The 22,289-nt window shown below is 62.1% G+C and overlaps 2 protein-coding genes across 3 annotated transcripts; one reads left to right on the forward strand and one right to left on the reverse strand.

The window, feature by feature from the left end:
- Positions 1-2,041: 2,041 nt before the first annotated feature.
- CDC42EP5 (CDC42 effector protein 5) lies at positions 2,042-8,380 on the forward strand. 2 transcript variants are annotated; one of them, XM_082607635.1, is made up of 4 exons: positions 2,042-2,331; positions 2,897-3,056; positions 6,871-7,395; positions 7,653-8,380. In XM_082607635.1, exon 3 carries the CDS (start codon positions 6,871-6,873, stop codon positions 7,330-7,332), a length of 462 nt encoding a protein of 153 aa, XP_082463761.1. In that variant the 5' UTR covers positions 2,042-2,331; positions 2,897-3,056; the 3' UTR covers positions 7,333-7,395; positions 7,653-8,380. The 2 variants fall into 2 exon arrangements, with proteins under 2 accessions (XP_082463761.1, XP_082463760.1); XM_082607634.1 differs by having other exon boundaries at positions 2,048-2,331; positions 2,914-3,056.
- A 1,772-nt stretch (positions 8,381-10,152) lies between these two features.
- On the reverse strand, positions 10,153-21,594 carry LENG8 (leukocyte receptor cluster member 8). Its single transcript, XM_082607633.1, has 16 exons — positions 21,480-21,594; positions 19,727-19,819; positions 18,935-19,109; positions 18,505-18,606; positions 17,682-17,792; positions 16,718-16,970; positions 16,339-16,480; positions 15,924-16,112; positions 15,263-15,541; positions 15,040-15,180; positions 14,614-14,899; positions 13,954-14,055; positions 13,805-13,873; positions 13,594-13,723; positions 13,307-13,514; positions 10,153-11,418 (listed from the first exon to the last, which is right to left on the reverse strand). The coding sequence occupies exons 2-16, from the start codon at positions 19,762-19,764 to the stop codon at positions 11,256-11,258; spliced, it is 2,388 nt and encodes a 795-aa protein (XP_082463759.1). The 5' UTR covers positions 19,765-19,819; positions 21,480-21,594; the 3' UTR covers positions 10,153-11,255.
- Positions 21,595-22,289: the final 695 nt, after the last annotated feature.

Below are 22,289 nucleotides of genomic sequence, written 5' to 3' on the forward strand. Positions count from 1 at the left end.
CCCAATCAGTTGAAAGGCCTTCACTGCAAAATGGGGAAGAAATTCTGCCTTAAAGAGCACAGAGTCAGGGACTTCCCTGGCAGTCCAGTGGTTAAGGCTCTGCCTATCCAATGCAGGGGGCATGGGTTTGATCCCTGGTTGGGGAACTAAGGTTCTGCATGCTACGCAGCGGGCCTCAAAACAACAACCAAACCAAACCAGAAACAAAGACCGAGGCATCAGCTCCTGGCCTGAGAGTTTCCAGTCTGTCTTGTGGAATTCAGGCTCGCCAGTCCTTAGCACTGCAAACTCCAATTCCTTGACATAAATTATGTATACTTCTGTATTGTACGGATTACCAAGTAATATATTAATACATAGCCATTACCGATGGTGATATATGTATGATGCCTGTATTTTCCAGGTGGGCCCAGCCAAATCACATGAGCCCTAAAAGCAGAGGACCTTTTCTGGCTGGAGGGAAGAGGGAGATGGGGCAGGCCTGCAAATCAGGGACACCTGAAGCATAAGAGGGGCTCAACTTGCCGTTGCCAGAGGACAGACACGGGGAAAACACCAGAAGGATGCAGGCAGCCTCTTGGAGCAGACCAGCCCCCAGCTGACAGCTTAACAGGTACAAGAGTTTTTTGTTTTGTTTTTGTTTGTTTTTGTCTTTGACATGATGAAAGCGTTTTGGGACTAGATAGAGGTGATGGTTGCACAACATTGTGAATGTACTAAATGCTCCTTTATTTTTTATTAATTAATTTAATTTTGGCTGCATTGGGTCTTTGTTGCTGCGCACGGGCTTTCTCTAGTTGCGGCGAGCAGGGGCCACTCTTCGTTGAGGTGCGTGGGCTTCTCGTTGCGGAGCACGGGGTCTAGGCACGCGGCCTCAGTAGTTGTGGCACACAGGCTTAGACGCTGCGCGGCATGTGGGGTCTTCCCGGACCAGGGCTCGAACCCGCGTCCCCTGCATTGGCAGGGGGATTCTTAACTACTGTGCCACCAGGGTAGTCCCCTAAATACCACTTTAAAATGAGTCATTTTATGTTATGTGAAGCTAACGTCAATAGAAAATAATTAAAACTTTTACTCGTTTATTTATTTTGTGGCCACGCCACGTGGCATGCAGGATCTTAGTTCCTAGACCAGGGGTGGAACCCGTGCCCCCTGCAGTGGAAGCATAGAGTTTTAACCACTGGACCGCCAGGGAAGTCCCTGGATTGTCACTTTTTGTCTCTGTTATTTAAACATTTGTCTTGGTTACCGAGGTTCCGGTGACCACTCTCCTACCCCCACCTTCAATTTTGCCTTGGGTGTGAGTCCCAGCCCTCTTCCATTCCTTCCGCCTCCTGGATCGTGGAGGGGACCCTCTACCACCTGGATCTGACCCTGTTCTTCCTGCTCAGCACCCTGCCCAGGACAAAGGACAAGGCGTAGGCTCCCTGTGGCTTTCGAGCTGATCTCTCCAGGCAAACCAAACTCCAGCCGGTGCTTTAGTGCCCGCTGCTCCACCTGGCGGCCCAGCCTGCTCTGAATACCCTCCCTCCTGTCCCCAGCCCTGTAAACTCCCACTCCTTCAAGATTTTTTCAGGTCAAGCCACACCTCCTTGTTATCTATGAAACTAACTCTCTCCCTCTCCAGCCCCAGCATCCCAGCGCACAGCTGAGCCAGCCTCCTCCCCGGGGCCTCTACCTCCCCCAGGTCAGGCCCTCTGGCACACTGGCCCCTGACCGATCTTCCTCACACCCACATCTGACTCTTCCTGTCGCCGCTAGGCACTGGCACTCCTTTCTGTGGACGAGCAGCTCCAGGCAGGGATATTCATCCAGGGAGCTCTCCAGAGCAGGGTGAGAGCTGCTCCGAGGTCACATCCATCCTCCTGCTGGTCTCACTGCCTGACCTTGTCTGTTTCTCTCTCTCTCTTTCAGGCCCACACATACTCCCTCAACAGCTGCAATCTGGAAGAAATTATTCTTCTACACAGCCAGACTTCCCCAGTTTCAGGAAATTCCAGGCTGGCAGGGGGAGGGGCCGAGCTGGGGGCCGCCCTGTCCATCCATCCATCCCCCGCCCCGTCTGCTGTGTTCTCGGGCGGGCGTACACCCAGTGCCAGCCTCCTCCCCTGGCCCACACTCAGCCCGGCGGGGCCTCAGCTTTTCCACCGCTACGTCCTAGTCCTTTAAATCCTAGAGGCAAACTTTTGGGGGATAAGGAAGGCTGGGAGGGACCTACGCCTTAACCCTCTCTGCCCCAGACAGACTGAGCTGGACTGGGCGTGACTCTGTGCCCCTTTGGGCTCCTACCATGGCCCCCGAGAGGGGCTGACACTTCAGATCCCGGTGCAGGTAAAGAAGGGACTCCATGTCAGGGTCTGCCCGGGTTGGGGCTCAGACTCCTGGGTCTGAGGGAGGAAGGGCTGGGGGCCTGGACTCCTGGGTCTGAGGGGGGGGGCTGGGGGCCTGGACCCCTGGGTTTGACAGGGGAGGGGCTGGGGGCCTGGACTCCTGGGTCTGAGGGGGGAGGGGCCGGGGGCCTGGACTCCTGGGTCTGAGGGGGGAGGGGCCGGGGGCCTGGATCCTGGGTCTGAGGGGGGAGGGGCCGGGGGCCTGGATCCTGGGTCTGAGGGGGGAGGGGCTGGGGGCCTGGACTCCTGGGTCTGAGGGGGGAGGGGCCGGGGGCCTGGATCCTGGGTCTGAGGGGGGAGGGGCCGGGGGCCTGGACTCCTGGGTCTGAGGGGGGAGGGGCCGGGGGCCTGGATCCTGGGTCCGAGGGGGGAGGGGCTGGGGGCCTGGACCCCTGAGGCTAAGGATCAAGAGAGCTAGGGGCCAGGACTCCTGGAACCTGAGAGAGAAGGAGGTGGCACTCTGCGCCCGGCCGCCTGGGTCCGGGATGCCCCTCCAGGTTCCGCAGGACCCTTCCTTTGCCAGGTGAGATCCCGCCCGGAGGAAGAAGGAAGAAGGCGCGGGCCTGGGACTGGGAGGCGGAGGCGAGCTCCGAACCAAGAAGACGGGGTTCCCAGCTTGAGCCGGAGCCTGAGAGTTTGCCTGCCCAGTTCAGCGGGGACCACGAGGTAAGGGGCAGTGGTGGCCCAGGGTCCCCGGTCAGGTCTGGAGGGAAGCCGGACAGCCGGCCAAAGGGACGGCGGCCGCGGCCGCTGAAATCCTGGGCCGCAGCCACGTGGCCTCAGGAAGCGCGCACTGGAGCCCCGAGGGGGTCGGGGGCTCCCAATCGCGGGTCCCCCTGCCCCGTCTGGGTCCCACCCTCCTTGTTGCCTCTCCCAAAGGGCTGAGAACCAGTCGGGCTGGATCTGCGGCGAGTTGTTATTTCCTCTTGGTGGGGCTGGGGCCCAGAGAGGACAGAGGTGAGCCAGCTGTGCCCCCCACCCCTGCAGCTGGAGCCTCGGCCCGGAAGGAGAGGGGGCGGGGGAGGCGGGAGGAAGGCGGTTGAGCCGAGGGCGCGCGATCACCGCGTCCCAGGGTCCCATCCCGGCTCCTGCTCTCTGCCTGCTTTAAGATTGTCACGACAACAGCCCCTCTGTACAGAGCTTGGGCCTGTGACGGCCTTTTTCCGAGTATGACCTCATTGCATCAAGCACACAACAAGGGAGATAGAGCCTTGTGTTCAGGGGGACACCGAGGCTCGGAGAAGTGGAGTGACTGGCCCCCGAGGTCTCAGAGCTAGTGAGGAGAAGTGGTAGCTTTCAAAAACAATTTTGAACTCATTGTTCTTATCCAGAATGGGAAAAAGAAAAAAGCAAAGCAAACAAACAAACACAGTCAAGGGTGTAGGAAATCCCTGGCCTTGATATCAAAACATTATTTTTTCCATGGGTCTGCACACCCTATCCTTTGGGGGCTGTGAGCAATATCATATCATCCTTTGACTCCGGAGTTCGTCTGCCTGGGTTCCAAATTCAGCCCCCAACATTTGCTACTGTGTGATCCAGGGCAAGTTACTTCACCTCTCTGTGCCTCAGGTGCCACCCACGTCTGTAAAAGGGACAAAATAACAACGGTCTCCCCTCACTGGGTTGTTCCAAGGATTAAATGAGTTCATTCATTTGTGTGAAGCACTTAGACCCCTGCCTGGCCCAGAATAAGTGCTCGGGAAATAAAATGTCAGCATCATGAGTATACTGTACGACAGCCCCTTGCAAACAGGCATTCTGATTTCCCATTTTTCAGAGGAGTAAACTAAGGCTTAAGGCTGAGGAAGTTAGTTCCGGGTCCCACAGAAAGGCAATGGCAAACCTGTTGTGTTTGGTGTCAGAAACCAAGATCTTAATATGTTGCTAAGTGCTGGAAAATCAGTGATGTCACCTTGCAGGGTGATAGGAGGATGGGACGAGGGGCAAGGTAGGGGGTGGGCAGGGAGAGGAGGCAATAGCTGAGGGCCGTCCAGGGAGGAGCCAGTTCAAGGGACAGCAGGCAGTGGAAGCAGTAACTCTGGGCTCTGGAGTCCCACAGAGCTGGCTTTGTGACCTTGGGCAAGTCATGTACCATCTCTGAGCATCTATTTCCTTCTCTGGGACAGGGGAGAATGATCCAAAGTAGGACTCCACTGAGCATTTACTGAGCATTTGCTGTGCGCTGGCTACGGTGCTAAGACTTTCCATGGACAACATCTCCGCAATTCTTGCAAAGAGACTGGATTATTATATGAGCGTCATTCCATTTTTGAGATGAGGAAGTGAGGTCAGAAACGTTAAGTAATTTGCCCAAAGTTACACAGCAGTGGGCACAGTCAGATCCAAGTCTGGGCAGTTGGCTTTCTGAGTTCTGCTCCTTTGAACTATGAATCACTGCCCGGGGCTAAGGGGTGCCTGCTAGCTCTGAGACAGGATTTTGTTTTGTTAACTGTGGATTGAGATTCATTAATGAGCAGAGGTCAGCATTAAAAAAGAATAATAGGGAGTTCTCTGGCGGTCCAGTGGTTAAGACTCCGTGCTTCCACAAGATCCTGCATGGTGCAGGGTAAATGCATCATGCAGGCATTTATTTATTTAGTTAGTTATTAAATAAATAATAAAATAGAATTGAAACTGAGTGCCTAGCATGTGTAAGAGTAGGTCTCAATTCACAAAATGTTTGTTTCCCTTATGTGGGGCTGGGGGGGGGCGGTGGGGAAGGAATGGTGACTGTGTGCCAGATTGCAATAAAATATATTTATTCATCTAGGTTGAGGTCAGGGAAGTTTGAGAAACACAACAGAGGTGGTAAATCAAGACTGGTTTTCCCAGAGAAGTAACTGTAAAGTGTATGTGTGTGTGTGTGTGTGTGTGTGTGTGTGTGTGTGTGTTTGGGTAGGGGAGAAGGCAGCTCTCAGAACATATCCATCTATAATTATTTCAAATCCTTTTGGCTTTAATTTTTCTCCACGTTATCACTGATCTTTCCCAGGGTGCTGGTCCCTGAAAGGACAAGGCTGGCTGCTTTGCCTGCTTCGCAGGATTAGATCTAACTTTTGTTCCCCAGTTTTGTCTGGGAACACATGCCCTTCCCCAACACTGTCACTGTCAATTGGCTGGAACAGTTAAAAATATAGTTTTCTTTGACTGAGTATTTCTATGTGTCCTGCAAGGAAGGTAGTGTTATTTTATCCATTTTCCAGATAGAAAACAAACAGAGAGCGATCACATAATTTATCCCAATTCATACAGTTGGCAAAGGGTGGGGCTTCAATTGAAATGGAAAGGTTTTTTTTTTTAATTGTTATTATTATAATAACAGTGACTGTTAAAACAAAAGTACAAGGTCATCAAAGTCCCTCCCAGAAGTTCCATAGAAACAGCCAAGTTCCAGGATATGGGCAAAGGTTGGCAGGCATATCTATTTACCGTCGAGTCTGATGCCATCATGCAGCTGTAGGGCACCCAGTTTACAGTTCATGAGCCACCGGTTTGGAATTTATGCCATTCTTGCCATGTTTTAACATAGGAAAATTTGCATGATTATTATTGTTACTCTTGTTTTCCAAGAAGTAAGACTTACGTGTTTCTTTCAAAACCAGATAACTCAAATTATAAAATGCTGTGCAAATATATAGATTTCCCAGGCCCACCCTAAACCTCCCAAATTACAATCCTCAGGCCAGCCTACATGATGACTTTTGTGTGTTCTAGGCAAAGCTTTCATGGAGATAATTTTATATATATATATATATATAAAATTATATTTTACGACTGCGTTGGTATAAAGACAAACATAATCCAGACGTTTTAAAATAAAACACGGCAGCCCCGTCTGGGAAGGGGCTTCTGTACACCATGTGTTGAGGGGGAGGGTCTCATCTGCGCTCCCCGGGGTTTTGTGGGCTCTGCAGGCCCCAAAGGCGGGGCTGGAGAGGAAGACCTGGGCCTGTGTCCCTGCCCTGTGGGAGCTGGGGACCAGTGGTCTCAATAAAGGACAAGAGGTTCAAAAAAATAATAATAAAACGTTTAAACATGTGTGCGGGCCTCTAGAAGTGTGGCGGGCCCTGGGCACTGTGTCTGCTGCACCTAAAGGACAGCGTCCGCCCTGTCTTCAGGGTGGATGGCCCTGTGTTTAAGCTGGAGTTTCTGTCAAGTTTGGGAAGCAGTCCAAAAGGCTTGGTGAAGCATGTTGCTTGTTCTCTGACCTATAGAAAGCTCAAACGTTAGTTCTTAGTGGAATTAACATCTGGGCAGACCTAAATTTGAGTCTGAGATTTGAATCAAGCAGCTGTGACCTCGGACCTCTGGGAGCCTCAGTTTCCCCACTTGTAAAATGGGAGTAATTCCACCACCATCATCCTGTACTTATAGAGAGCATCCTCTGAACGGCGTGCTAGGCCCAGGGCTGGGAACACGGAAGGCCTCGGTAGCGTCCTCCCGGGGGAGGCCGTGCTAACCCGTCCCTATCCCGCAGATGCCGGTCCTGAAGCAGCTGGGTCCCGCGCAGCCCAAGAAGCGGCCGGAGCGCGGCGCTCTGTCCATCTCCGCGCCGCTCGGCGACTTCCGGCACACTTTGCACGTGGGGCGCGGCGGCGACGCCTTCGGAGACACTTCGTTCCTGAGCCGCCACGGCGGCGGGCCGCCCCCTGAGACCCGGCCGCCGCCCGCGGGGGCCCCGCGCTCCGCGCCGCCGCCTGCCGTGCCGCAGCCCCCGCCGCCCACTCTCCGCGCGCCAGCGCCCGCCGACCCGCTGCTGTCCTTCCACCTGGATTTGGGCCCCTCCATGCTGGACGCAGTGCTGGGCGTCATGGACGCGGAAAGCCCGGGCGCCGCCGCCGCCAAGCCCGACGTGGACCCCGGCCCCGGGGCGCAGCACCCTAGGGCCCGTTGCCTCCCCAACGCGGACCTCGAGCTGGACGACGTCATCGGCCTGTAGGCACCCCCATTCCCTGCGCCCTTAACGTCCAGCGCCCCACTTCTTTATACATAAACCGACAAGGTCTGTGCCCCGGGTTTTGTCTGTTCACTTTGCATGTGGGAAGGGGGGACGGGGAGGCGTGATGGGGTCCTGGCGCCTTTAAGAGCTAGGTGTGTCACGTGGGGTTCCGGTCCCAGCCAGGTGGGTGGAGGTCTCAGGATTAGCCTGGTGTAATGGGATGCGGCCTCTTTAAGAGAGCCAGGGGCGTGGCTGGGCGGTACCCCTCCCAGAGGCGGGGTCCCGATGTGGCCGCTCCCACAGCCTGGTTTTTTCAGCAGTGCTGGCTGCGCGCCGCCGCCGCCGCCTGCCGGACGCGGCCTCGGGCCCGGCACGGCTGTGACCCCGTGAGCTCCGCGTCTCCAGTGGACCCAGCCCAGGCGAGCTGTCCTTTACCCCGGCAGCGGCCGCACAGGAAAAGTGGCCGGGAAGAGGCGTGGTCCCCGTAGAAAAGGGACGCCCCAAAGATGTGTCATCCCGAGGGCGACAGTTGCGTCCCAAATCCGGGCTACGAAGTTCGTTCTGAGCCTACAGGCGTCCGGTTGTCCCGCGGAGGTCGCGGCCCAACGAGGGCCCGGAGGGGCGTGACAGCACATGCAAATCATTAGGCGTGCGGGGTGTGCGAGCCAGGCTTGTCAGGGGCCAAGAGGGCGCGGGGCCGTATCGTTAAAGCACTGGACTAGGGACGGGGCCAGGTTCTCTAAGGAGCAAGAGTGGCGGGGCCGCACCTGTAAGACCTGTAAGGTATTTGGATCGGGGGCGGGGCCGCATATGTAAATTATTGGGGCCGGGCTCGGGGCCACAGATAAAAACCGCTTGGCTGCAAGGGTCAGGCGCCCCCAGGGCACCGCGGAGGGCGGTCTCACGCGCGAGGTGCTTTCCAGGTCGGGGCGGGGCCTGAGCCTCGACCGTGACGTCACAGCTGTGCCTGGCGCCCGTGCCGGCAGGACTGACACAGGTGCGGAACGGCCTGAGCGGGGCGAGCGCGCCAGCCGCTCCCCACTCCCATGGCGGCGGCCGGAGAGCAGGAGCCGCCCGTGGGGGCCCCCGGCGCGGAGCCCGCGCCGCCGCCGGCCTGCCGCTTCTTCCTGGAGGGCCGCTGCCGCTTCGGTGCCCGCTGCCGCCAGCCCCACCCCGGGGCGCCGGCGCCGGCCCCGCCGCAGCCTAGAGGCGAGCCCGAAGCAGAGGCCAAAGCCAAGAAGCCGCCGCTGCGCACTGCTGCGGCCGTTATCCAGCGCATCCGCTGGGACCCGCGCCTCGACCCGGCCGACTTCTCCGTGGGCTACGTCGACCGCTTCCTGGGCGTGCGCGAGGAGCCCTTCCTTTCCTTCTGCTGGGACGAGCCTCTGGCGGCGCTCGGGCCGGGCGTTCTGGCCGTGCCGCAGCACCGGGTGCGCTACTTCCGCTTCCGCGGCCGTCTGGTGTGGGACCGCGCCTCGCGTACAGACCTCGTCTTCGGCTCAGGCTTGGCTGCGGGCCGCGGGTCCACCATCCTGGACGCGCTCGACGGCGGGGACGCGCACGGTGTCGGAGAGGAGGGCGACGGCGAGGACGCGCACCAGACCGGGCATGCGAGCGACGGCGAGCACGTGCACGGAGCCGGAGGTGAGAGCGACGGCGTGGACGCGCACGGGACCGGGGGCGCGCACGACGGCGGAGACAGGGGCGGGGACGTGCACGGGACCGGGACCGGGGACGAGAGTGACGGCGAGGACGCGTACGGGGCCGGAGGTGCGCTCAGCGGTGGGGACACGGCCGGGGCCGGAGGCGCACTGGACGGCGTAGCTGCGACCCGCCTTGGCACCGGTGCGGTTGGGCGCGTACAGCCAGCTTGGACGGGACTCCGGGCCGCCTTGGCCCCGGATGGCGGAGGCCCCGAAGCTGGGTGCCTGGCGTTGGCGGGGACGTTGTCGAGGCTCCAGGAGCGGGAGTTGGGCGGCCCTGGAGGCCAAGGTTCCCCGTGGATGCAGCCAAGAAGGGCGCTGAAGCCAGCCGCCGCCGCGGACCTGGAGCCCCCGGGTGGGGAGCTGCCGGCTGTGGTAGCCCCGGGAAGGCCCTCGGAAGGCCTCTCTGAGACGGAAGTGGAGTGGGGTCCCGGGGTCTGGCCCGTGGACGGTGGAGCAGCCGGGGCCGCGGGCCTTCGCCAGCCCCGCCCCACGCACTTCGTGGCCCTCATGGTGACAGAGGCTGAGCTGCAGGCCGGGGTGGCCAAGGTCCAAGAAGAACTGGTGCGAGATGCACCAGCTTGCGCGGCGTTCACGGTGCCTGCTCAGGCCCTGCACCTGACAGTGGCCCTGCTGAGGCTGGCGGGCCCCGGGGAGATGGCGGCTGCAGTCGACGCACTCAGAGGCGTGCTCTCGGACCCCGGGCTTCAGGTTCCTCCGAGGCTGAGGTTTAGGCGCCTGGTGTTCCTGGGCTCCCGTGTGCTCTGTGCACCCCCCCAACCCCCTTTGGAGAACATGGCCCAAGTGCTCAGCCAGAGGCTGGAGGCCGAGGGGCTGAGAGTGCTGCAGCCCTGCAGGGGGCTACACCCCCACCTCACCCTGGCCAAGGTGCCCCAGGGTTCCAAAGTCGGTCTCCCCAAGCCTGGGTTCAGCCCAAGGCAGGAGCTGGGGAGCCAGCCTCTGGGGAAACTCTGGCTGTGCCGCGTGGGGAGGTCAGGGGGCACCTACCAGGCCGTGGCAGAGATCCCCCTGGTATCTCAACCCCAAAAGAAATAAAGGCCAGGACCCAGACACCCAGAGGAAATGTAGCCCAAGGCAGAAGGACAAAGCGTGCACGCGTGTTCTCTCTCTCTCTTTAATTTTGGTTTCTCTCAAGCTTTCATATGGTGCTCAGTGCTCCAAGGAAAGAATGAAGGAAGGAAAGGGGAGGGGGAGAGGAGGGGGAGGGGAGGCAGAGGAGGAACATCTGGAAAAAAAGCAGCCTGACAGTCCAGCTGTTTGCAAACTCATTGCACATCCTCCAGTTACATGGCAGAAGAGGGAGGGAGGACGGAAAAGAAAAGGGGAGGAAGAAAAATAACTTAAATAAACACACACAGAAAGAAAAGAGAAGGAAACATGACGTGAGCTGGTGATCCATGAGGCGGGGAGGGAGGGTAACCGTTTTACCTGTGCTGAACCAAGGGAGAGCGGGAGCAGGCGGCGGCGGGAGGGAAAAAGGGGGAAAAACCAGAAGAAACATTGGGGTGGAGGGAGGAAGGGACACGGAGACAACTTAATACAACTGCAGACGAGGCGGCCCGGCTGTCGAGGTCCCGCGATGGCCTCCGGAGTCCTCAGTGCAGGGTGGCAGTGTGGGTCTGGCGGTGGCGAGGCGTTGGCGTTTCTGCGGTCGGGGGCCGCGGGCAGGGCACAGTCTCTACGCGGCTCCCCTCGCCCCAAACACTGAGGCCCCAGAGGGCTGGGCAACAAGAGTCTGTGGTGAGGCTGGTGCGGCGGCGGGCAGCGGGCTGCTGTGCTGGCGCCCCTGCCGCAGGCGGGCGCGGGCGGAGCGGCCTGTCTTCTTCCACCGGCCCCCCCGGCATGGGATGGGCCAGCGTGCCGGGTCGCTACCGGAGTACAAGCTCGAGAGAGAGAGAGAAAAAACACTGAGACAGCATTAGTGCAGGGGCAAGGTGGACACAGACGACCCTACAGACCACGCCCCCAACCCTCCGCTGTCCCCCCCAGTCCCATCCCTCAGAGACACAAAATAAAAATGTAGAAAACTCTCTGTACAGACTCCCCGGTGGGAAAACGGGGGCCGGGCCGGTGGCTCTTCCTGGAGCCCACTCCCCACAAACTAATTTACAACCCAAGTCCACGGCTCAAACACAAAACCCGCCGAGGCGGCGCTGGGGGGCTGCAGCCCTGCCCCCCCCCCCCCGGCGGCGCTGGTGCTCAGAAGGCCGGCAGCTGCGCCAGGCTGAGGCGGCAGTCGACGCTGGAGTTGTCCGGGCCCGTGTAGGCCAGGCCCAGGGGCTCCAGGAAGGCCCGGCAGGCGGCCTCGCCCTCGAAGGCCAGCTCGGCCTGCAGGTAGGAGACTGGCAGCGCAGGGCGGAAGCTACGGAGACAAGAGGAGAACGCGATGAGGCGGGCGGCGGGCGCGGGGGGGCCCCACGAGCGGGGAGTGGGCGCCCCCCTTTCAGGCACCCAAAGGTCTCCTCAGCACGTCACCTGCCGGCCCCTCCCCAGCCCCAGCCTCCCCCTCAGGGGCTCGGGGGGGCCCGGGGCGGGGTGGGCCCCAACCCCGGCTGTGCCCCCCCTCCCCCTCACTTACCTGTGCGGGGGACAGGAGGAGAGGGGACAGGAGGGAAGGGCCCAGCTGGCTCCTCTGCTGGCCGGGGCCTGAGCAGCCCCTCAGGAGAGGGCCCAGGCGCACAGAGCCACGCATGGCGGGGCGCGGGGCGCAGCTGGCGGCTACTCGGCCCCACCCCTCCCGCTTGCCCTGAGCTGGGTCCGAGGACTAAGAGAAGGCTTGGCCTGTGCCGGGAAACAGCTCTTCTAGGTACCGCCCCGCGAGCTCACTGAGCTCCCTCCCAGAAGCTGTCACCCTACCCTTTACAGATACACACCAAGGACAGCGCAGCGGCAGAGCCACTTGGCCACTGTCACCTAGGAAGTAAGTGGCAGAAAAAGCTCAAACCAGTCCTGCCTGAAGCCCCCACTTCCTCACAGCCCTGGAAGTCCGGGGGGGCGGGCACAGGAGAGCCTGCTGCCCAACACGGGGCTGGCCCCGGCCCACCGAGCCAGCGAGAAGCCGCGCCACCCTCCGGAGCCGGGGGACACAAGACCGTGAGGCCAACGACAGGCCAGAGCCCGCCCACTGGCCAAGCGCACACAGGCTGAGGCAGAAACGGCAAGTGCCGAGGAAGAGACAGCGGCCTGCCCGCTACAGCCCGGGGGCGGCACAGAAGCTCGGAAACTGCAGGAGGAAGAGCCTGTGCGGCGCGGAGAACACACCCGGGGAGCCCGGGGTCCTTCAGGCACACGGCCTCTTCGCCCCTGCTGGCTCAGAGAGCGGGTCCCGCGGCCCTGCCGCCTGTCTGCCCCGCTCCCTCCTCTCTGCCCGCGGCCCCTGCCCCGCACCTTGCCCTTATATCGGCCTGACCCAAACTGGATCCTCGGAGTCTCCTAACCTGCAGCGTAAGTGTCCCTCCCCAGCTGCAAACCACCCCCACGGCTCCCAACAAACTGACGTGGCACTCAAGGCCCCGCGTCCTCTGACCAGGGCTTCCCAGCCTCAGCAAGACTGACACTGCAGCCAGGTGACCCAGCTGGGGGCGCCCTGTGCACTGCAGGGCGCTGAGCAGCACCCCGGCCTCCACCAGCAGAGGCCGGGAGGACCCCCGGTTGTGACAACACAAGAAGTGTCCTGCCTTCGCCTGGGGGCGTCTCCCGCCTGACCGAGAACGTGAGCACAGGGCGCGCTCTCTGGGTCCCGTCCCGGCCTAGCCTGCCTCACACCTGGTGTCCCTGAGCACGCCGGGGCTCTCAGAACAGCTCAAGTGGCAGGGCCTTGTCCCTGAGCCCGCGGCTGCCGAGGGCACGGCCGCCTTTGCTGGGCGTCCCCAGAGCGGGAGCTCAGCCACAGGAGCGCTGAAGAAGGTGGGCCGAGGCCGTGGAAAAAGGGGAGCCCGGAGCAAGGAGAAGACAAAGTGGGGTCCAGGCTGATGCGAGCAGACGGCAAAGAGAGGCAAAGGGGCCAAAGGGGCGGGGAGCCCAGAGCGGTGAGAGACAGGACGATGGAGGAGGAGGGCCCTCCGCGGAAGGGGGAGGGACCAGAGGGGAGGGCCGAGTGCGGAGAGGAGAGAAGCGGAGGGAAGACCAGGACCCGAAGGAGGGAGACCGGGGAGCTGAAGGTGCCTCCGGAGCGCGGAACGGAGGGGAGGAGGGAGGCGGCGCTGAGGCCGCAGAGCAGAGGCCCAGGGGGAGAGCTCAGCTTCACATACGTTTTGATCATTGCCTTGAGGGCAGCCTTGCGCTCCCGGTCTGCAAACTTGTCCACGAGGTAGCCAGACATGCAGGGCGCATGCGAGTACAGCCGGAAGAAGCGGTGGTAGTTGCCCAGGGCCCAGGCTGCCCTGAGCGCCAAGGCGTGGGCCACACAAGAGTCCGCCTTCAGCTCCCGCGTCAGGTACGCCAGCTCCGTGGTGATGTCTGCGGCCGGAGACGAGGAGGTGAGCAGGGCCGGGACCGGGGGGCCCGTGGCTGCCCCGCTCTGCGGGCTGCACCTCACCTCCTGAGTTCTTGGTGAAGATGTAGTAGAGGATGCGGTAGGCAGTGAACTCGCCCACGTTGCCGGGCAGGTTCTCAGCGTACAGGGACTTCAGCTGCGTCTGGCACTGGTTGAACTCTTCGTGGTCACCCTGGGGGGCACGCAGGGAGGGGCAGAGTGAGGCCGGGCGGGGGGTGGGGGGGAAGCCGAGGGAATCCCGTCAGCCCCTCACCTTCTCCAAGGCGATGCGGGCGTGGGTCTCGTACACCTCGACCGTGAACTCGGTGCGCACACCTTGCACCTGGGCAGCGGAAGAGTGGATGTCACACCGGAGCAGGGTGGGACCCAGCAGTGCGGCCCCCTCCCCGGCCCCCGCCTCACCGTCAGGTCCTGCCGGATGGACTTCATCTGCTCGCAGGCGAAGGCGTAGTCCTGCTTCTCCTTCCAGTGGGACTTGACCATGCACAGCGACTTCTTCAAAACCTGGGAAGGAGGTGAATTGTGGCTCAGCGTGACCTGAGCAGGGCGAGCAAGGAAGGATGTGCTAAAACCTGCCACGGTTCCACCAACTCGGGGGTCTTAAAGCAGGGGCTCGATCCCGACATTACAGGGAGGAGAACCTAAACCGGTAAGAGCGCGCACAGTCTCCCGCGTCAGCGCCCCGGGAGGACACATCAGCCCCGCTCCCAGCTCGGGCCTCAGGGGATGTCGGGACATGGATGTCCCAGTGTCTCACAGGCACTGGCCGGGGACACCGGCTTCCTTCTCCTGGTCTCCTAAGCAGGAGACGGAGGCTCGGAGGCCGGCCCAGCCTTCCGATGAGGCCACAGGCCCTGGACTCGGCTCCGAAGCACAAGCTCTGGGTCCAGTTCACCTCTCGGTGCCTCAGGCCTCCAGGGCCCGGTCAGCCACAGGCCCCCCGTGCACAGGCAGGCCAGGGTCTTCCCCGAGCCAGACCCCTGCCCACCCCACCGCCTCCTCCCATGTTGCCTCTGCCACCCTCGCAGGGAGGACCTGCCCTCGCCACCAGGGGGCACTTACCGCCACGGGGCGCACGGTGGACGGGTCGGGGGCGCAGGTGAGACGCAAGTAGTGCTTGGTGATGTCAGGGCAGGTGCCCACGATTTGCAGCTCATGCCAGTCGGGGTCGGCCCCGCCGCTCTCCAGGCTGCCCATCTGCAGCACCAGGGGCTCCAGGCGCAGGCGGCGGGAATGTCCGTGCTGGAAGCGCGCCGCCCGCTTCTGCTTCTTCAGCTCGCGCTCGGGATCCTCACACTCCAGGGCCGCCATCTTCTTGCGGCTGCGCTTGGTGGGGGCTAGGTCGTGCCTGGGGAGGGAGGGAGGAGGGGGCCTTGAGGGGGCAGGCGTGGCGCCACCCCCTGCCTCTCCAGCGCTGTCCAGACACAGCCCTCTCCCTCCCAGGAGCCCCCAAACCGGCCCCTCCTCCCCAGCCCCCCAAAGCCTCACCTCTTCCCACGCTGCGCCCTGCCTCGGCCCCGGTCCATGTGGGCCCCCCGGCCTCCCCGGCCCTTGGGGGGTGGGTTCCTGCGACCCACAGGGTGACACTCATTCCCTGAGTAGGAGCTGTCGGAATCCGAGTGCGAGTCACTGCGCGGAGGAGCACGAAGGTGAGGCCTGAAACGGCTCCTCCCCCCGCCCCCCCCAGCCCTGCCCCCCGGCGGCTTCGCACCTGCGGCGGAAGTGGCGGGTCGGGGAGCGGGAGGAGGAGCGGGAGCGCGAGTCGGTGCTGGAGGAGGAGCTGTGGTCCTTCATGAAGACATTGCGGTTGCCGAACTTGGCGAAGCTGCCGCCCCGGGCTCGGCCAGCACCCCCAGCCCCGGGCGTCCCTCGCTGGGACTGGGCACCCCCGCCCCTGGTCGCTGAGCCTGCCCCCCGGGGAGGGTGGAGGCTGCTAGGGGCCTCCCACCGCTTCTTCTTGGGGCTCTCAGCCACAGGCTCCCGAGTCAGCCTGGGGATATAGCAGGGGAGGGCATCACCACCCGGCGCCCCGACATCCCCAACGCCTGCCACCCGTCCCTGGACACACCATCTCAGAAGGAAGGGCACTTACCCAGGCAACTCGACTAACACGACGCTCAGGTGGGAGGCAATCCCAAGGTTTTGTGTCTAGAGGCTGCGGGCAGCCGCTGAGGAGCACACCTCCCGCCTCCACGCTCTCACCCCCGGCACTCCAACCCCGGCAGCTCCTGGGCCTCGGCCCCACCCTGGCAGCCTCCCGCCCCCAGGACCCCATCCTCTCGCTCCTTCTCTTCGGGGCCCCGGGCACCTAGGAAGGCAGGTCTCCAACTGCAGCACCAGGCACCTCCCGAGCGCCCCCCGGCCCCACGCACCCAGGCAGGGGCTCCCGGCTCCAGTCGATGGTGTAGGCCGAGCCGTCCTGGAGCCTCGCCTGCAGCACCTCCTTGAGCAGCTTCTCCGTCCGGTCCTTGTCCTCCTCCGACTCGCAGGCGGTGAAGCAGCGCTCCACGTACTCCTTCATGTCCTGCGGCCAGTCGTCGGGCTTCCCGGACAGGCTGCCCCTGGCGGAGGGAGGGCGGGTGCAGACGCTCGGTTGGGGAGCGGCACCCCACGACCCAGCCAGGACTGTCCTCACCACCCCTCCTGGGCGGGCGGGCGGGCGCTCAGGGCGAGCCCGTGGCGGGGGACGCTCTCTGCTTTCTAAGGAGCAGGCCGTGCCAGCGGGCCGCACGCAGATGCCGAGCACCGTGCCCAGGGGCTGGGGCCAGGCAAGGGGGTGGCTGTCACCTGTGGTTCTGGGCCTTCTCGGGGTTGGGCTGGGGACCGAAGCTGCCGTGCTGGCCCTCCGTGGTGGAGCCAAAGCTCTGGCTTGTGACAGCGAAAGGCCGTTTCTGAATGTTGAACTTGAGCCCACCAGTCCCAGGGGCCGCTGTGAGGGCAGCGAAAGCTGGGGTGAGGCCCCCCCCAGGCCCACGTGGGCGGCCCCGCCACCACCCCCACCACCGGGGCAGGAGCCGTGAGCTCCAGAGAAGAGCGCGCGTTCCGAGGGGCCCCCACGCACCGCCCCAGGAGATCCAGAGACCGGAGGCAAGGGCCGAGCACCCCACGTGCCTCGCGCCAGGAGTCCCGTGAGGCCCCCTTCCCTCCACGGCCCAAGGCCACTCACGCTTCATGCGGTTCCACAGCTGCTGGCCCTTCTTGGGCTTGGCGGGCTCGCTGTAGCCGTGCTGCCCGTAAGCCTGGCCCGAGGCGGATCCTGCCTGGCTGTGCTGCGTGGCAGGGGCTGTCCCGGGCTGCGGGCCGTTGCTCAAAGGGTGAGCCCCCCGCGGGGGGTTGGAAGGCTGAGGGGGCTGGGCCGCTGGCAGCTGCTGAGGGGGCGCCTGGTACGACAGGCCTTCGTCCATACCCGGGACCGGGGGCTGTGGGCGGAGCGGCCGCTGAGGAGGGAGCGGGGTCCTCGGCCACGTCAGCTCTCAACTCCGCGGCCGGACGCTCCCCTGCCTCGCCGCCCGCCCCCCCACAGCCCAGCAGCTCAGGCACGGCTCTACGCTACTCTCCCCTACGCTACTCTCCCCGTGCTGAGCGGCGGCGGCCCCCGACGGCACCCCCGCCCCGGCGGTCAAGACACACGCGTGGCACACGCTCACGGGAGCCCCGCGATAAAGCCGCGATCCTTCCCCGCCCCCGCCAGGCCCCGCCACCGGACGGCACCGCCTGAGGCGCAGAGAGCGTGACTTGTAGTTTCGCCACCAGGGAGCTGGGATTCACACCCAGGTCTGCCAACGTCCCAGGCACGAGCTCCACCGCGCCTCCCAGCTGCACGTGAAGTGCAAGGCTAGAGTGTGTGTGCGTGCGTGTGAGAGAGACACTGTATGCGTGTGGGCACGTGCTGAGGGGGAAGCACAGGAGAAGGCTGCCACGCCACGAAGTGCTCCCACCGTCACCGCACGCCTCAGCCCCTGGCCGTGCCCGAGCCCTAAACCCACCCTGGTTTCAAAAACTAAGCTTCGCCTTCTCGCTCTCAGATCAGGAACTGCTGGGCAGGAGCAGCTGAAATAACGCAGGTGTCCCCACCGCTGGCGCACCACACCCCGTGCGTGGACGTGAGCCGGGGCGGGCTAGGGCGTTACCTGGTTCAGAGCCCCTTGGTGCTGCGCTGCGGATGGCTGCTGCGGTGCGGCTGAGCCGTAGGAGCCGGCCATCCCGTACTGCGAGGGGGACCCATAGCTCTGGTACATGCTCTGGCGAGGGCACAGCGGGGGAGAGTGAGCGGCGGGCCGACTCCTCCCCTGGAGGCCTGGACCCGCGCCTCTCCCCCAGCTGCTCGGTTCGCGGTCCTTCACTGACCTCTCACCCTCCCTCTCTCCACCGCATAAAAGCGCCCAACTCCCTGAGGCTGAAAAATTACCAAATAAAATGATCACCTCCATGCCTCCCACAGTCCTCTCTCTCCAGCAACTATGTACTGAGTACCAACCCATCTGAACACCACAATACGATGAAAAGTAAAGACAAAACGAACTTTGCACTCGAAAGACACGCCACAGTAGACACCCAACACAGCCAGCAGAAAGCGAAGAGGAAAAGCCACGCAGAGAAGCCGAGCGGCGGGGTGAGCGGTGGGAAGGGCACCCTAAGTAAAGCCCGTCCCGGGACGCGCGCCTGAAGGCGCTCTCGGGCAGCCCTCTGCTAGGCGAGGACACAGGCAAGGGGCTGAGGCGGGAGCGGGCGTGGACTTGGCGTGTGCGGAGGGGGAGGAGTCTCTGTGGCAACGTGGGCACAGGGCGGGAGCTGGGCGTTTACCTCGTGGGGCGCGGGCCCAGGGAGGCTCTTCCAGCGGCTGCGGCTGCTGTGGCCCCGCCCCCTCCCGCCCCGCCCACTGCCCCTGGGCCCCGCCCCCGCCCCGCCCACTGCCCCTGGGCCCCGCCCCCGCCCGCCCGCGCCTGCACTCACCGCAGGGTAGTAGTAGCCGTACGGGTAGGCGTAGCTGTACTGCTGGTACCACTGGTAGTACTGCTGCTGCTGCAGAGCCGAGGCCGCCGCCGGGGACGCGTACTGGGGGCGGGGCCACGTGCCGTCAGTGCCGGAAGCAGGAGCCCGGGCCCCGCCCCGGCACGGCTGTGCACTGCTGGTGAACCGCCAAGGGACGGAGGCGGTCCGCATCCCTGCACACAGAGCCGCCGCCTCTACGGCCGGACACGAGCACCCCTCCTGCCCAGGCTGGATTCCCAGCCACCGCGTAGTGCCCTAGACTCAGGGAGACAGACCTTGCTTCCCCTACTCGAGGGCTCCCAGGACTGCTTCAGAGCACCCTGCCCTGGTGATACGAGGGGACGCCAAGCGTGTGCGTGTGCCCCGCGCCCGCTCAGGGGACGCCGCTCACCTGTGCACTGGCCACGGGCCCGCCGCTGCTGGCCTTGGCAGAGCTGCCAGCAGCTCCTGCTTTGCTGATGCTGGCCAGGGCCTGGCGGGCCTTCTCCCACTCGGGGTTCTCGTGCATGGGGGTCTCCATGCCACTCTCTCTGCCTGCCCCGGCCACCATGCTGTACTGAGAGGACCTGCAGAAAGGGGACATCGAGTCAGCCCACTCTCCCACTGCAGACGGTGGGCAGGATGGAAGCAGGCAAACAGCGGGGCTTGAATCCCGGAGCCTCAATTTTCTAATCTGTGACACACTTTTGACAGCCAGTTTCTGCTTCACAGTCTTCAGTGAGCAACAGATGCCAGGACCTCCCTAAGGTACTTTCCAGATGCCTGCTACGTACAGATGTTAAAAATCAAACAGAAGGATTACCGGTAACCACAAGACTTAAAACAAGACCTGATGCCTAGCAGATCTAAATGCTTTATGAAACCACAAATTCTGTCTGATACCACCTCAGTCAGAAAGTCATCACACTGTTTTGGAAAAAACGAGGAATTAAAAAAATAAATGAGTATTAAGTGTTGGAGGCTGCCTCTTAATCACAGTCCACGGAACGAATCACCCCACTTCTGTGAAACAAGCACCGCACTGTGGAAGGTGAACGCTCAGAGGAGCGCCTCAGGCCCATCCCTACCCCAGGGGCTGTGGCATCGTGGCCCCCCATGCTGTGGGAGGGCCCATCCGGAAGACAACACTGGGTCTTGCTTCCTCTTGCCCTCCCCTCCGACCCGTCCCTCTAGCCTCACTAACCAATCCGTGCTACGCTGATCACCCACGTTGGCCGCCATCTGGACCCTGGGGTGTACGGGGTGGACCTCGGGAGCCAGACTGCTTTTTCACTGTCTGCAAGAAAAAGAACGAATTAGGGAGACTCCAGAAGGAGCAAGAAACATGTCAACAAATAGAGAAGAGAAGCAAATGGGCTCACGAGAAGCCAGACAGAAAAGGGAGTCTGAGAAAGAAAGAGCCAAGGGGTAAACAATCTCAAGAGAATTCTGGGTGTGGAATTAAAGGGCTACAGCCTGAGGGAAAGACCCTGGCCCCTCTGCAGGGCTCTAGGTGGAAAACAAAGGACTTGAAAACAGTTAAGTGCAAATGAGTTTGCCAGAGAGAAGGAGAAGGATCGGAAGCCCATGTGAAGAAAGGGAAGGGTTCGAGGGAAACCCCACAACAGGGACAGGGTCAGAGGGCAGGGTGGGGGACCTCAGGCAAGGAGCAAGGAGAAAGACGGCTTCTGAAAAGAAGCTCTAACAAACAAGGGCTAAATGAACCTCCAGGCTGAAAGACCTGGAAAAACCCATGAGAGAAAGTCTGTAAAGAGGGAAGCGTTTGAGGAAGCCTTGAAAAAACGGAACACTGGAGAATGCAGAAGCCTGGGAGGACAAGCGGATTTCTGGAAGTTACTCCGGGAGCAGGAAGAGAGGAACCCCGGGAGTGAAGAAGTGAGTTCTGAGAAAGCTCTTAGAAGACTGAGTTCAGGAAGGCCCCCTAAGGATAGAGAAAACCGTACATGGGAGGTTCCTAGAAGCACGAGCAGACCTGGGAGAAGAGAAGAGGCGAGCCCCTTGGTTGGGGGTCCGGAGAGAAAGCTTTGGGGACGCCCAAAGAGGTCCAAAACACCTTTAGGGACTTGGAGTGGGGTGGAGAGGAGAGAACGGCCAGAACATGAAGGAATGTCCTGGGGGCAAGAACTGCGGGGCCTAGACTTGAGGGAGGAATTGAGAACTATGGGGGTGCTCAAAGGCGAGTCCCGCTGGAGAACCCGAAAATCCTACAAGAAATGGAGATGTAAGAACAGGAGTCTGGAACTGGGAAAAAGCCTAAAAAAAACAAGCCATAAAGAAGAGACCGAACGGAATTGGGCGGAAGGGTGGGGGGCAGGGAGGTAGGGGGGTCACGAGTGGGGATAGTGGGGGGAGCCCCGGGACAGGAAGAAAAGTGGGGTAAGGAAGGTCTGGGGGCGCCTGGAGAGAGGTTTCTGGGCTGGGGCGAGAACCGGAGGCAAGGGGGCACCTGGCCGTCCCGCAGGCTCGGGGAAGGCACATGAGGGCTCCGGGTGGAGGAAGAGCTCGCCCGGATCCTCGCCACTGGCCCCGGAGCCACCGCCCCGGCCAAGCCGCGCGTGCGCACCACGTCCCCGGGTGGGGGGAAGAAGACAGCGCAACAGCCGCCCGTCGCCAGGGGCACGCGGTCCTCCCGAAGGAACTGCCGGGTCAATGGGGGTTGAAGAAAGGGGTGCTCTGGGCCCAAGAATTCCGAGCGCGCGGGTGGGGAGCAGAGACCGACGGCGCAGGCGCGAGGGTGCGCAGCCGCACTCCCCACCACTCGTGCGCAGGCCCAGTGGCCCGGGCTCCTCCACACCCTGTCGTCGCTCGCGCGCGGCGTCCGTTGGTGCGACCGCTGCCGAGGCCTCGGGGCCAGCGGGGCGTAAGGCCGAAAGGAAACGCCGCCTCGGCCGGCCTGCCCGCCCGCCCGCCCGCCCGCCGCCGCTCGGTACACCCACCTCGTCCGTATGCCCCCAGGACTCGTCAGCTGCGGCTCCAAATGATGGCAACACGGCCGCAGGACTGCTCCCCACCCGGCTGGCTCTTGTCTTCCTTGGGCTTCGACGCCCGGATCGTGGCGTCTTGACGTCACGCGAAGGCCTCGCCCCGCCTCCCTCGTCCCCAGGCAGCCAATAGACGCCACGAGCGTGATTTGAGCCCCCCCCTTCCGCCTACGCAACCACGCGGTGGGCGTTCTTAATGCAAGCCGGAAGCCGGGGTGGGGACGGTGGCCCCGAGGGGACACGCGCGGCATAGTTCGCAGGTTCCGCGCCCTTCCACGCATCCTTGTTTTGGTTCAGTTGGTGGTAGCCATTACTGTTCCTAGACACAAATTAGTGTCATGAGAGTTCTAAGACTACCCATCGTGTAATGACGTGCAAGACGAGGGAAGAGAATGATGGACCCAAAGAAGGCAAGAGAACACGAGAACAGCCTCCAGCCGGAAAGGGGAGCTTCCCTAGTAAATAAAACTGGAATGGCGTACCTGGCAGAGGGAATGGCGTGTGCTAACACACAGAGGCGGGAAACGAGCGTACCTTGGGGAGACGGCGGGGGTCAGGTGGCTGTGGTAGAACAGAAGTGTGCGGGGTCCAGGCGTCAAGAGATAGATCTGTGGAGGTGGGCAGGTAGCAGATCCTGAAAGGCCATCGATGTCCGGCTGAGGAATTGGGACCATCCCAAGATAAAAAGGCCCTTCTTTGAACTCCTTGCAACTAATCTTTTGAGTATGCCAGCTGTTTCCACCCAGGGCTCTGATTGAGAAAATT

The sequence above is a fragment of the Mesoplodon mirus genome (assembly GCF_964341445.2).
Source record: "Mesoplodon mirus genome assembly, chromosome: 19".
NCBI lineage: Eukaryota > Metazoa > Chordata > Mammalia > Artiodactyla > Ziphiidae > Mesoplodon > Mesoplodon mirus.

Bases quoted from the DNA above. Each gene is read 5' to 3' on its own strand.
- CDC42EP5 (XM_082607635.1), top strand. From the start codon at position 6,871: ATGCCGGTCCTGAAGCAGCTGGGTCCCGCGCAGCCCAAGAAGCGGCCG.
- LENG8 (XM_082607633.1), bottom strand. From the start codon at position 19,764: ATGGCGGCCAACGTGGGTGATCAGCGTAGCACGGATTG. The intron at 16,113-16,338 runs GTGACAGCCACC...TCCCTCCGCCAG, and splicing joins GAGAAGGCCCAGAACCACAG to GGGCAGCCTGTCCGGGAAGC. The intron at 13,724-13,804 runs GTGAGGGGCTGA...CGTGCCCCCCAG, and splicing joins CCCGCATCGCCTTGGAGAAG to GGTGACCACGAAGAGTTCAA.